The sequence below is a fragment of the Pteropus medius genome, unplaced genomic scaffold (assembly GCF_902729225.1).
Source record: "Pteropus medius unplaced genomic scaffold, Ma_sr-lr_union100, whole genome shotgun sequence".
Taxonomy (NCBI): domain Eukaryota; kingdom Metazoa; phylum Chordata; class Mammalia; order Chiroptera; family Pteropodidae; genus Pteropus; species Pteropus medius.
Window position 1 is genome coordinate 2,378,948 of NW_024355523.1, and position 15,804 is coordinate 2,394,751.

The following is a 15,804-nucleotide window of genomic DNA, read 5'->3' on the forward strand; positions in this document are numbered from 1 at the left end:
TAATATTTTGTCAGACATAGAGTGACATAGGGCAGAAGTATTTTTTCACTGTCACTGTGCTACACAAGCCCTTAACAGGTTCTAAATTTCTATATTTAAAAGTAGTTATTAGACATTACTTCAAGTAGGTTACTATTATTATTACTTTGCATATGAATTTTCATGAATAAATTGCATGTTTTTAAAGTTATTTTCATTAACTAAATATTTCAAATATGAACAACATTGGTAATTATTCCATCCAGATAAAAACTATATTTGCAAACTGATTTATAATGAGTACATTAAGTTAGGAAACTGGTAGAATGTAAAATGTACAAGCTTCTGCAAATCAATAGTAAAAGGTCAGGTTGTTTAATTTTTCCCAACAGACATTGCAGAAGTATGTTATTCATATCTGCAAAGGAAGCTGGTAAATTTCTGATCATAAGAACATTTTTTTCACCTAAAAAGGTCGATGACTTCCTTGGATATCATGTAAATAATGGCATAATGTCTCTTAAACTACCTATTGGTTTTGAGCTACTACATAATAAGGCATCATATTTTTAGCAACTTTCACTAACTTTTCACTGACAATATAATGTAGTAAAAAGTTTTCAAATATTATTTGGAAATTCAAGCCTAGAAAACTACAATCTAGGGGTAGAGAGTCTCAGTTCTTCCATTTCCTAATTGTAAAACTTTCCCTACTCGCTATGTCATTTTCCTCTCTGTGATATAAGAATTTGGCTAGTCATGCCACCTTCACTACTCAATAGAATCATGGAATTTCAAAATAAAGCATTTATTGAGTATTCATTATGTGTCAAGCACTGTAATCCAACCTTCTGAATTTATAGATTAATAAATGCAAGATATTAAACAGGTATGTTAATTGACTATTCCTGAGTGAAGGACCAGGTTTGTGAAATGCCTGGGATCAAATCATGGGTTCCCTGTGTTCTTTAAAGTTATGAATGCTGAATGAGTGAATATTGAACCCTTGTTCCTAGGGAAAATACAGGTTTTTATTTCATAAGAATTTTCTAGATGCCATCGAGAAGTGTGTGCCCATAAATGTGATTTCTTGAACAGTAGCACAATAAGACACATGGAAAAGAATTAAATCCTTTGAAAAAGATAAAGCCGAATTACACTACTGCTTTTTTTCATTAGTTCTATGACCTGTCAAAGGCCTTTGCTGCTTTGCTTTACTTTGCTCTGCTCCACTCTGTATGGTATCTGTTCTTTTTTTCTAGTTCACTTGTTTCATAAGAATGGATGGACGTTTTAAAACACAGCAAATGCATTTGCTTTTTGGTGCCATTTCCTCTCAGCTTTTTCTCCCTATTTAAAAAGTAACGATATTTTTCTTTTCCCTCTCCTGATTCACAAATATTAGCATTTTTCTCTTGCCTTTTATATCTTTATACCTTGCTTTTATTTTCTTGCCTTATCAAAAGGTTTGAAGGCTTTCTCTACTCAAAGATGTGCCGGCCCGGGCAAGTACGGAGGCATATTCGTCTTTGGTTTATCATTCAGATTAAGCACCTTAATTTCCTTCAGCCACAATTTCAATTGTGAGGATCTGAGTCTATCTTTAAGCTTATTTTGTCATGTCCTTAAAGAATATATAGCAAGGCTCTTAATTTACATGTGTCACATATATCTTTCTGATGAAACTTTTTAATTAGGTTCTCTACCATTGAAAGGTTCCTTATTAGAATTTATATCCTTTATCTTATCTACATTTTATTTTTCTCTTCCCTGGAATGCTGGCTGCTGTGCCTAATGGTCATACTGCCTAAGTTTACTTTCTATAATTTCCATTTCAAATTATTTTGCTTTGTTTACAAGCAGCAAATTAAGGAGATCATCTCCCTTGTTCCACAGCACAAAACTATTGTTAGTATAGTTTTAGAATGTGTTAATCATATAGAATCAACCATATGGAATTCCTAAGAGATAATATAGTTTTTTGTCATTATTGACAGTTGATGCTCTGCTGTGAGTCAAAAATTTGTGCCATATTTTCTATGTGCTTAAGAATTCTCTGATCAAACTCTACAAGTATTCCTTGTTTGTTTGTTTTTCAGCTTAAACAAATTGCATTTCCTTCTCAGTTTTTCCTCACTTCCTTTCCTAACCTTAATAATCTTTTCATGAGGGCTCTGTCTTTTCTCAAAAAGAAGCACTGGGCAATTATTAAAACAAAACGAAACAAAACAAAAAACATGGTCATGCCTCACTTCTCCAATATGATCCTAAATTACAAAGAAAACTTAGAGAAATGGCTTAACCTTCCTGAATACATTCAATAGGCATGAGCATAACATTTCTATTTAGCATAGTGACTGGTGCAAAATATATGTTAAATAAGTAGATGTTATTTCTGGCATCCAGTATATGAGTAACTATAAACATTCACATTCATTCTTCTGAGGAACTGAACAAAAGTATACACCTCACATCGATAAACATACATTAAATCTCAGGGAACCCTGCTAGGCATTTTGGAGGAGGAAAGAGTTGAGACATCCCAGCCCTCCTGCGGCTCAACTACAGCAACTGATTACGAGGCAGGTTGTGGTACCATTGCACTTAGCTTTGTATATGTTAGTGTTTCTATTTGGAGACAACGAAAAGACCTCACCTAAAGGTCTTGCTTCTCCCAACTGCTGGACAACTGTGGATTAGAAGTTCTGTTTTTCAGTATGTGTTTTCTCCTTTTTAAATCAGAGCAATTAATAGACTCGGTATACAGTCTTAGTAATCAAGCGATCATAGAAATTTGTGAAGCTAGAGTCAATTAATTATCAGTAATTTAACTGTCATCAGACAAGGTGATACTTTATGTCATAAACCCACAAAACCTCCAGACTATTCCTGGTGATTGATAAGTTTTTAACATTTACCATTATAATTATTTTCACTTTATTAGTACACATCTGCTCTGACTTATGATGGAGTCCTTGTGATGGCCGAAACTTTCCGAAATCTTAGAAGGCAGAAAATTGATATTTCTAGGAGAGGAAATGCTGGGGATTGTCTGGCAAATCCTGCTGCTCCATGGGGCCAGGGCATTGACATGGAGAGAACACTCAAACAGGTAACTCACAATTTTATTTAAGTTCAATTTATTTCACATTCCTGTTTAAATGGAATATTCAAGAAAACAGAATAATTTATCTGAGAGTAAATATATTTTACAATTGCCATTTTAATTTATCAAGCCCTTATTGTTTTTGAGACATTTCTAAATAAAATACTGGATAGAATACCCGTGTTTATATCTTATATAAATGCTTAGTCAAGATAAGCTAGATTATGCTGTAGTAATAAACAACCCCAAGTTCCAGTGGCTTACAACCATACAAATGTATTTCTCACTCACACACAAAGTAGATGAGCAGGGGCATTCTGCCAACTGTAATCACTCAGGGACCTACACTGATAAAGCAGCTACCATCTTGAATGCTACAAAGGGAAATAAAGTTGTAAGGAAGTTTCAGATTGGCAATTAAACTCTGCCCCAGTAGTGACACTCATCACATTTGTTTACAACTCATTTGTCAAAAAAGAGCCACATAGGCCTTGCTAACCACTAGGTGTTCAGGAAGTACAAACTTACCTTGTGCCCAAATGGGCAAAAACCAGAAATATTCGGCAACTTCAGTAGATCTTTAAATTGCTTTGTAACCTTGGATTAAATAATATATTTCCTATTTTTCTGATGTTTAACATAATATGTTTATATTCTTAATATTACATTTAAAATATTCTGAAACATCATGGGTTCAGAACATAAGGAAAAATGAAAAGGAAATTTGTAATAAAATATACTTGAATATTTTCCAGAATACAAATATATTTGAACCTATTATATATTAATTTTAATGTTAGCAAGGAAAAATATGATCTAGTGTAGTTATTAGGGCCATTTATTATGTGAACCTATAGATAAAACTGAAAAGTAACCATAAACAAACCATATTTCCATTTCTATAAATAATATTCAATACCGAGGATATATTCTGTCAGTTACAATGGAAACTTTATTATATATAAAAAAAAAAATGAAACATATTCGTCTTCCAGGTAGATAGTAGAGTTGCTTATATATTCCTCTAATATCCCTTTTTTCAGATTCTATGCCAGTAGCTCAGATGCTCCATGGTTTGTTAGTGAGTGGCTTATAGTTTATAGTTCCACACCCAAGTGTGGTGATAAGCCTAGCAGATGAAGTCGAGATGACTGTAAGTGAAATGGCAAATGAATACATGTTTGGGTTTTCTTTTTCATTCATAGGTTCGAATTCAAGGGCTGACAGGGAATGTTCAGTTTGACCACTATGGGCGTAGGGTCAATTATACAATGGATGTGTTTGAGCTAAAGAGCACAGGACCTAGAAAGGTGAGCCACACTTGAACTGTTTTCTTATTTTGCATTTGACATTTTTAAAAGCTTACAGGTGAAAGGTAACTGCATAGTCTACATTTTTTAATGTGTGTACTTACAAATAGTACTTTCTTGATAATCTCTGTCATGATTAATATTTAATCATGTCTTGAAACTGAATCAAATTAATTTATACACTGTTTATATCTTTTATCTAAAATGGAAGCAATATTTTTATTAAAGGTTTAGCAAAAGGAATCCCAGAAAACAAAATTTATTCTGCAGGAAAGCATACAATGCAGGTAAGAGACATACCTCCACGTAATCATTTATGAGAGAGAACAAAGAAAATTATTTCTAATCAGTGGGCATATTTAGAACAAGCTGATTGTTCTTGAAGTAAGCAAGTAAACACATTTAAACAAGCAAAGGGCAGAGTGGATAGAAAATAAGATTATTGTCAGGCTGAGAAGTGAAAAATAACTATGAAATTTCAATTTAGGGGTTGAGAAGATTGTTCAGGAAGCTGCGCCAGATTCTTGGATTTCAGAATGTAACTCTAATGGTCTTATAATGTGACTAGGCATATCAGCAGTCTTCACAACATCTAAAAAGAACTTTGTATAATGGAGTCACACAATCCCACAACAGTAATTAGCTTTATGCATTTTATACACATGTAATTAACACATATATTTTTAACATTCTGTTTCTCTAGGATTAGCTAGGATGCTCAAGGAAAGAGATGTTCAAGTAATTTGTCTAAACACTCTATTTGTTTCATCACTTGGCCGTTTAAAAAATGCTTTCCCAAATATACTTTCCTGCTTTAGCATAATAATAATAATAGCTACAATTTATGAAATGTCTGTTATGCTCCAAGCATTGGATTTGGTGTAGTTTATTCCAACAACAAACTATAATGTGAGTACAATTATCTCCCTTTTTCTAGTGAGAAAATTTTGGTCTCATAGGGCATGATTACTTGTTTAAGGCCTGTAAGTGAGAAAACAAAGATTTTAATTCAGATACGTCTAACTCCAGAACCTTTCTACATCATTACCTCAGCTGAGTAGACCCTTCTCTAAATGAGTAAATTTTCCAATAGGGTAGAATACAATAAGTTTTATATGATAGTTAAAGAGAAAGTATGTGGATATTCTAAAGAGAAAGAGATCACTTTCACCTGGAGGAAAGAAAATCAAGAAAGGCTACATGAAGGAGAAAGGATTTAAAGTTAGCCATGACTTAGAGTTTGTATAGGTAGAAATGGAAGAGGCAAGGACCCGAAGACAAGTCAGAAGGACAATTAAGTCACACATAGAAAATGGAAAAGGCTTTCTGAGTTGTGTTTTGCTCCAGTCTTTCATAATGTGTGCTTCTGTGTATTTGTGAGAAGGAGAGATTTGGAGCTGCCATGAAAACCATCTTTAGCTGTTAGCCTCTTACTGGTATCTTCTTGAGGGCCGGCTGCCAGCTAAAACATGGTAGCCTGGAGCCTACCTAATCCAAATCAGGGAGGCAGGAGGTGGACGACAGCTGGGAAGCCACGCTGCATAATGGGCTCCTCTAAGGACATTGTCTGCTGCAAGGGACAGAGACATGTTCCCAAGAAGAAATTTAAGGGGTTCCATGTAAACACCAACTTTACCCGCTCTGTCAGCACACAGCCAGCAACAAGAAGGAAAGAGGCCCATTGTAAGCAAAGTCCCTCTGCTAGCTGTGGAGCAGATAGAATACTCCACAGGCCCCTAGAAACGTGAGCTAACTGATGGACAAAAGTAAAACGGGCACACCTTCTTGCCACAAACCAGACCTTGCAAAATTAGCCATTTAAGCAGAAGTTTTCTAAAATGCAAAAGACAATTCCATTATTTCACAAAACAGTAAGTACAAAATGTAAAATGATCTTTATGTAAAAGAAAGAATAATGGGAAAAAACTGTTAATAACTAATGGTAATATCAAGTGGGCTATTTATATTACTGATTTTTTTTGTGTGTGTGGCCTATTGATGGTAACAAAAATTTAGCTTTTTTGAGGTGAAAGTTAAAGAGTAAGTTGGGAGAGTGATGAACAATACATCTTCACACTCAGCTGACATTTGTCTAAGACTCTTAAAAGAAATATGAAATGTAAAATGATGTAGACTCATCTATCTTCGTTTTTCTGTGGCAACGATCAACTTGGGCATTCTGTCAGGAATATTAAACTTAAAAATGAGCTACCATGAGAAACACTGTGCTGGTGAGACTTGGCAATGTGTCTGAAAAGTGAGCAATCGTTCTTATAAATTGGACATATGCCAACAAGGGAGTTGTCTTTGAAAATAGATCAGAGAGTCAGCCCATCAGTTTGTCTGACTTCTGTAACAGGAAAACTGATTGAGAGTCTCATTAAGCAGAAGCCACAAAGCTCTTTCTGAAGTCTCAGTTCCTAAGTGTGGTAGAATCTTCTTGTCTTCCGGTTACTCCCGTAGGGAATGCTTTAGGACCAGACTTGTATGGTTTCAGGAATTCTTAATTGTAAAAATTCTATTTATTGAAAGTAGGTTATATACTAGACACAGTACTGGAAAATTGATGTGCATTTTTATATTTAGACTTCACAACAATGGGAAAGTAAGAAGTATTTTTCTAAATTTTATAGAAGAGAAAAGCAGGACTCAGAGAAACTAAGTAACCTGCCCAGAGATGTTCAGCTAGAAATAGATGGAGCTGCGGAGGAAGTCCAAGTTTATCCAGCTCCAGAGCTCATTCTCTTGACTGATAAGAAGTATTATCAATCCCAGAGGCCATGAGGGTTCTCATTAAGGCTGGAAATAAGCCATATTTTTTAGGACAGGTGTAGCCAAATCAGCTCTCCATGGAACCAACTTTGAGTAGGACAGGGGTTACTCACAGCCCCTTAGTTCCTATCCAGTCCCTACCTCACAGGCAAAGTCCACCGTGAATGCAGAGATGTTTACTCTTACATTACACAGTGATTGGATTTGCACACAGTTTACTGTTATGAGTCCAAAGAAGATAGGTGTTTTTCTGACAGAGTTTGCCAGTTTAGTGATTTAAATGTTTCCATATCTTTGCTCTAGCATTACAAAACTGTTTTTCACCCAATTTCTGTCTTTAGAAAAAATACATACATCTCTATCTGATTAAATGAGATTAGGCATGGGAAACGTTCTTAGTAAATTCTTAAATGTTGTGAAGAACTAGAGAAACTGCATGTCATGTGAGGTTCTAGGTTTAGACTTTCAGATTCCTTTCTTTAGGAAGTGACCCCTGTATCGATGTCTATTCCTTGTAATCTTACTTCCCAATAAGTCCATGGCCCACATGAGATCTACCACTAATTGGTCCCACACTATAAACCATGTCTTTCTTTTTTCACCGGAATTGCCAGTAGATGTAAGGCATATAGATAGAGTTGAGAAAAAAATGTTTACTTATTTTTTTTAATTTGCCAGCACTTCTAAATCATTCATCTCTTAGGGGTAGATAGTTGTGAACCCACAGGGTGTTTTTAAATGCAAAATATAAAGCTCTTAACCAACATGTGAGGATTGTCCAGAATGTGCCCAGTACTGTACTTTTTCTGTTGTGAGAACTCATAAATAAAGAAAAATTGTCTTTCCCAGAGAAGGGGTTGCTGAGATCTGGAGGATGTCTGCATCTTAATGGAGCGCTAAACTCTAAAACTCATTTTCATATAACTGTCGTGTGGAAAGGAGAATTAACAAGAAGCAACTGATGTGTTGTTTGTTTGTTTTTGTCAAGTACATGTAGGAATTGAGAGATGGTAGTTCTCAAAGGCATACTTGTTTTTAAATTATATTTATCACTGAAATATTAAATAAATGTCAGCTACAAATGAATTCATATGGACAATTGAAAATAATTGCTGAATTCATACATACTTATAATTATACATCACACCAAGAAGTATAGAAAGCCATATTAATGAAAATTATTTTTCCATCTATTCTGTTATTGAGTTATAAATACAATATTTGTGAATAACATAGTGCCTCTTTCTGACATGTTATTGCTTTGTTTTAATATGTTCACAAATACTAACACAGTTAAGAAACTTGAAGGAAGCAAGAGGACTTCCACAACATATTAGAACAAATAGTGAAGAGGCTAGTGATCTATTACATTTTTTTGGACACATGAGTTTATGAACTGCACCCAAAAAAAAAACAAGAAAAAAGTTGGGAACACGTTATATAAACACCCATTTAGGGAGACTGTGTAGCATAATGACAAAGTATATATAAATTTTGTGTCACATAGAACTGAGTTTTGAATTCTGGCCCCACCAGAGTAGAACTTTCTGCAATTTATTTAACATTCTAATATGGGTCCTCATCTCCAAAATATAGATAATAATTATACCTGCCTCTACATTTGCTGTGTGTATAAACTTTTTAAGATGCATATTTAAAAAGCATCAAATGCAGTGTCTGTTGTAGAGCAAGCAGTCAATAAGTGGTAGCCATTCTATTACTTAATGGTCTGCATGATACAAAGAACCCTACCTTTTCTTTAAGACCCTGCTGTAGGTTTAGCACTTTATAAAGTACTTAACTAATTACTTCATGTATTTTATGGAAAAGAGTTTGCATTACATCTAAATGAGAAAGTAATATAAAGATTTAAAAATGAAAAAGTACTAACTAAACATAATCTTTGAAAGTGAAAATGTACATTAATATTAATCTCTGCTGTATTTAGCATTTTAGAAATGGTAAGACCGTTTGTTACTTAGGGGCTAGGTAACATCAAAGCAAAAACTGTTTTTATATTGCTTTAAAAATACATAGGTCATTTTTACTTGAAAAAATTCTGTAATGTCCCCTTTGTAAATCTGGCTATTCCCTTTACTATAAGTCCTGTAAAGTTATTGATAAGATCATATAATTTTAAAGGTTACCTATTCATCTCACTAGAAAAGAGGATAAACATAAAATTATGTGCCATCTGTATCTACATTTCTTTTAACCACTCATTCCCAATGTCTCTGCTACTCCATTAATTGTAAATTGTAAAATTGCCAAATATATAACCAGGCAGATCGTTAACATCAGGAAAATTGGTTGATCATCAATTAAGAAAATTTCCAAACACCTTTTTTTCTGCTTTTTAATTTTTTTTTGTTTGCTTGCCTATTAATATCTCTCACTATTCTAATGAGAATTAGAGAAAACTCTTCTAAAATGAATTTTCAAGAGTTCTCTCTATTTGGCAGGTTGGTTACTGGAATGATATGGACAAATTAGTCTTGATTCAAGATGTACCCACTCTTGGCAATGACACAGCAGCTATTGAGAACAGAACAGTGGTTGTAACCACAATTATGGTAAGTTTTAGTCTATGCTTTATGCTCTTTCGTTTTGTCCACAGGCAATTTTAATTCCCCAGCTGTAGTAAAAAGGGAGGGTGAAAGCTGCTTCTTAGCAGTGGTGACATGGGTATTCTGATCCACAAAAGTCTGTTGAGACTTTGAGTAGGTTTGTCCTCAGCTTTGAGTACATTCAGTACTTTTATTTGTATTACCTTTTGTTTCATTGTTGTTCTTGGAAAATGCTTAGATGTTAAAAATGGAAACTGTCATGCTCTAGTTGGAAATGTATGAAATGCTGATTCCAAAGGACAAAAGAAAGAACATGAAAAAGATCAACAGCCAATCACATAAAATATTTGGTAGTAAATACCATATTATTGTTGTTACTATGTTTTTAAAACATCGATGTAATAGTAATTAATGGTGTTTAAAATTATAATTTCCAGGTAGTTTAATCATCTGACAGAGATATACTAGATAATGATTTGTATTGTCTGTTTATAATAGTGGAGATATGAATGTGAAGATTTTAGTGAGCATGTTTTATACAACTGAATGCTTTAGAAGTAAATTTTGTTTTCTATTTATTTTTAATGCAAAAGTGTTTTTCCACACCGATTATTTTTCTCATTGACCACTGGTAAATACACAATATAATTATAGGACTTCTAGGAATTAAGAAAAATATAATTGCTTCATTCTGTCATATCATAAAATCAAAAATACTCTTAAATTTTAAGGCTGTTTTAAAAGATTTTCCTGAAATGATTTTTTAAATAATAGACTATCATATATTTTTCTCTTCTACCATCAAACGTGATGAGTCAATGCTAGTCAAAGGAGATCAACAATCGGTGATCTTTTCTATCTAAATTAAAGTTATATATCCTCAGCTCACTGTCTCATTTAAGCAGAACATATTTTAATTACTTATGAAGCCCTTACTCTAAATAAAGTGGAAGTATTTTATGTGCTTTAGGCTTAGCTTATGTAATTGTAGCTTTAGTTTTTAGTAATGTCAAGTTATTTCCAAAATTTTGACATTGAAGTCAAAGCATGAAATACCAGAGAGAAGCTCATATATGTTGCAATTGGATTTATCTGTGTTGTATCACAGCCAGCAATTCAATGTTAATCTGCAAAGCCTTGGTCGGAAGTTTCTGATTTTAGAATGCAAACCAACCAACAGTTTTTATGTAAGAGTCAAAATATATACCTTCTCACTTAATTGTGTAATGTTTGCATGGGACTTGAAAAGCAATATATATATTTCTTTTCCTAAAAAAGACACAGTAATGGAAAGTCATACTTCAGTACAGTCCTCCTCTTTTCAGCCTCTGATGAAGAATCCTATTTTAAGAAATTGATCAAGAAAGAAATGAATTCCACGCTGTTCGGCCATTCCTAACTAAGGCTCAAGTCTTGTTCTGCTGTGTAGTAAATTTGAGCTAATTTTTCATATGGGATTCTTCTTGGATGACCAACTCTGGACTACTAGAAAAAAAATTTTTTTTAAAGTTCTGTGACTGTTCTGAGAAACCAGAACAAAAGAAGAGTTAATCTTCATCTTTCTCAAGAAAATAAATAGATGTTGAAAAAGAATCACTTAGCAATTCTGACATATCAGTTCCCAAGTCTTGAAATGAGGTCATTGTACATAAATGATTGAATCATATCACTCTTAATTCCAAGCGTAGATTTTCTGAAAGTAAATAGCTATGAATCTGTGTGCTTGTTTTCTGAATATACACAGTGGTTTCTTTGAAGATTTTTTTGAAATTTTGCCTGTTCTGTGTGAAATAAAGTGTTTTCATGTGTCCTATAGGTATAAGGTAGAGAATCATTTATCCATCCCTGTTATTAAAGAGGCTGGAGATATAATTCTTAAAACCAAATTAATGAATAAATTTTGTAAGCATGGCTAGTTTTCAAAGCATGCTATCAAAAAATAAGTAAAAATGACTGAAAAACCCAACAATTTCCTATGTGCATAAAGAAAATTCTGTAAAGTTACCTGTTGTCTGACAGTGATATCATCAATATTTTTGCTATCAAAATAATACAATCCTAGTTTCTGTCTTTTGTACAAAAATGTAATTGTCGTATAAATAGTATGTCTGGTCTTTCAAAAAAAAATAGTATTTCTGGTAATTCAAAAAAAAAAAAAAAAGAAGGCAAGAAAAGAAAACATACTAAAATCCTTTTCCTGAAAATGTTCCTTGTATTTGCTTTTGTTGAAAATAGTAGCCTGGGACCTATGGCATCTCTACCATCTCATTCATTTTGAAAGAAATATGGTTCCTTGTAGATTAATGAGATGTTGGCACCTGCATATAATAATCTCGCAAGTTCAATTGAAAATTCCCAACACAGATGGTGTTGGTTAGACATTGCAATGTGTGCAAGACAGATATCTAGACAGAAGAAGGCTGAGAGTGTTGTGGCATTGGAAATCATTCATTTTTATTGAATTGATATGGCATTGCTGTTCTCCCATTTGTCTTTCCTTTGTGTATGTTGTTATTTATATGTTGATACACTGTAATGATATATGCTATTGTTAAATAAAATTGATTGATAAATTCATTTATTCATTCACAAATATTTATTAAGCGTCTGCTATGTGCTAGGTACAATTAAAAGTCCGGGGGTATGTACAAGAACAAAACAGACAAAAATTCTGCATCCAATTAAACTTATATTCTAGTAAAAGATAGCAGACAGGAAACATAAACATAAAATGTTAACTATCATTCTTTAATAAAATGTAGCTTTAGCTTTTTGCACTGTCGAAATTTATTTTTTACAAGTTTGTATATCTATGTGATCTTCATTTTAATGACTTATTTATTCTACCTGAATATAGTCATACTGAAAATAACTTAGCTAAATCTAAATAAAAAAGTGAAATTGACAATATCATCAAATGAGAATCATGACTACAAAACTGAAAGGTCTAAAGTCTTGGATTCAGATACTCATCATTTTTTATCTTTGTTTTAGTCACTAAAGATTTTATAAAATCTATAAAACTTAGGAGACTGTGACCATAATGACTTAACTTTTTATATTCAAAATCATTATTTCTGTAAACAACCTAAGGAAGCCAAATCTATGCCATGTGGTTTGGACAAATGCAGCAAGTAAAAGGCAGTTTGCAGTAGACCTTGGGAGAAGAGAAGGTGGTGTTTTTCTTTGTACTTTCTTCACTACTTTCTTTGGCTGCTGAATTCCCTGGAAAAGGAGACAAAATGCAATGATATTTCAGCCAAGCCCATTTTCCCCCAAATCTTTACTACTGAAGGTAAATGACGCTTATGATGCATTAACCAACTAAGAAAGTATTTCTCATCACCTTATAAACATAATAATCCTTTAGGAAAATTTTCCATAAATCCAAATGTTTTCACTGCAGAGCCAGAATTATGTTAAAACCTAAAAGTAATTTACTTATCACATTGATTTTTCTAGAGGTTACTTTTTATCCTTTTTAGGAAATGTTTGATACTTTATCTTCTCTATGTAAAATTTTGTAGATGCATTATGGATAGAACATATGCATATACAACAATCTACACATGTATATTTACATATAATATATGTATATGCATATATACATATATGCATATATATATATACAGAAAATACAGATATATATTTTTTCCTGGTACCATATACTAATATCCACCATATATACATTGCCTCCAAAGGACTTATAATAAATTAGTTTTCAAATAAATTATTTAAAATAAAATTGTACATCTATTAAATGTATTTTTTTTCAGAATGTAATAATAACATTTTAATTTCCACTTTCAATAATTTTATCCATGAGATAAATTTTCTAGATAGGTTAAGATTCTTTGGAGAAAGCAAATATCTACATAACAAAAGCTTTGGTAAATAATACCAACTTTATTATTTTAACTGTTTTCAATAGTATTTGAAATGATTATATTTGTGATGTTTAGAAAATCTTAAAATCTTTCTAATAAGTATCTATTTCAACAGTGTAGCTTTTGCTAACTACGAATAATCCAAAAAAAATTTATCTAAGTTGGAAAATTATATTTTATGGATTGAAAATCATCTTGATTCATTTACACAAACATTTTCATAAGCAAGCCCTAATATAACAGCTTTAGACAGAGATCGATTTCTTTCCTGAAATAGCAGAGCATATGTAGAATACCATTCATTATGGAAATTGTAGTAATAAACTCATAATCACTAAGAAGTAATGCATTTAAAATAACTTCTAGGGCATTATTGTCCCATGGAGCACAGTAGTTGATAATAAAGATGGCAGGTTATACTCCTAAAACAGAAGAGGTTATATTCTACTTCTTTGATAATTCTATTTTCATTCACAACTGAACACCTGGAATTCCATAAGGCTGCTTATCAAAGGTGCCCCACAAATCCCCCTAATGATTAGCTAGAACTCATTTTTTACTATATTGAAAAGATTTGGTATTTTCTTTGCCCCAAAATTTGTATTAAATCTCCCCAAATACGCAGTGTTTAAAGGGCTACTTGTGGACAAATTGTCAGAGTAGGAATGGAGCAAATAAGGAGGTTGAGAAAATGTCGAGGATTTGCTACTCATTTGAAACAGGAAAATGAAACATTCAAAGAAATATAGAGCTGAGCAATCATGAGAGCTTTTGTTTAAGAAAAGCTTAGACTCTCTCCCTTTGTTCTTCTACCTCCCTGAGTTAGATTATCTTATTTCTCTTATGCTGCACCACTTGTCTGAATCTCAAAAATTGTGTCTGTCCCTCATTGTGCAAAAAGCCTAGCTAAATTTCTAATCAATATCTTCAGTAAACTACAGGTTTTTCTAGGTTTTGTTGGTTTTTTGTGGGGGCAGGTAAACAAAGACATGACAGGTTCCACTGTCCAAAAAGGAAATGGAAAAAAATGAAAGCCACTAAATGTTTTTTTATTAATATATACATATGCCTGTTTCAGAAGAGATGACTTTGCACTTGTTAATATCTAATTTCCTTTTGAAGACCTGAATCAAAAGTTCTAATATTACTTTGCCATAATAGCCCTATTTAGGAAGCATTGGTAGACCAGGAAATCTTTAGACTTGAGTGCCTTATATGTACCAGACACTATGAGAAAATATGGAAAGGTTTTATCTACATTGTTTACTCAAGTTTTCATTTAAAGAATTTCATTCACTAAAAATGCAGAAATTCACTTCTTTAACCTGCCTCCTTTCTTATTAAGTCATATGAAATTTCAAATAGTTGCACATATTCAAACAGATGCAATAATAGCTTCAAATATTTTCAGATATTTCAAAATATAGGTTTAACTCCCATTTCTGCTAGTTCTGTGAAACTGAACAATTTGCTTAACCTATCTGAGCTTAAATTTTCCATCTGCAAAATAGGAAATGGCGATCTCAAAATGTCAGTGTGAAAAGTAAATGAAAGGGCAAAATTAAAAAACTTAGCAATGTACCTGACAGAGTAATCACAAAATAAGTAAGAGCTATTATCATTTTTCACAGCTATATTTTATCATTGTCCCTCACCACTCTCACTCCTTTACACTTATTAAAAAGACTTTAACCTTAATTGATCACAGGAGGACAAGGGGCATATTTTATTTATTTGTGTACCCATAGTTCCCAGCAAACTGCCTGGCACACAGAAAGTGCTTAATAAATGTTTGAGTAAATAATAAAAGTTCAGCTTTTAATGAAACACATTGTTCACAAAATAAAGTAGAGGGAATTTAGCAAATTAGATGATAATACTAGCTAGAGAAACTTCTGCACACAAGCTAATATGCTAATATATATTTGAGGGCTAAAATTCATAAATGTTCAAATATTTTAGAGACTTTAGTGTAGATCTTCAACCTTAATACCAAACATTTTGAGCCTTAGCCCAAACTCCTTTTGAAAAACCATTGTTATACCAATAGTTATAGATGATAGCTATACAGCCATTTCAATTAGAATGTTAAGAATTTTACAAATGTGTGATTCTTGCTTTTTTCTACATATTCTTCCATATTTTAATTACCTATTGCAGGAAAAAAGAGAAAGTAAAAAGAT

At 32.7% G+C, this 15,804-nt stretch overlaps 1 protein-coding gene across 3 annotated transcripts in view; it reads left to right on the forward strand.

The window, feature by feature from the left end:
- Positions 1–15,804, forward strand: part of GRIA4 (glutamate ionotropic receptor AMPA type subunit 4) — a 316,548-nt gene that overhangs the window by 245,280 nt on the left and 55,464 nt on the right. For 2 of the 3 annotated variants that reach the window (XM_039858731.1, XM_039858730.1), the window contains exons 8-10: positions 2,924–3,091; positions 4,291–4,395; positions 9,630–9,740. In XM_039858731.1, the coding sequence (XP_039714665.1) occupies positions 2,924–3,091; positions 4,291–4,395; positions 9,630–9,740 (384 nt within the window). Of the gene's footprint in view, positions 1–2,923; positions 3,092–4,290; positions 4,396–9,629; positions 9,741–11,059; positions 11,455–15,804 lie in introns of those variants that run through there. The other variant, XM_039858732.1, reaches the window with a different exon arrangement.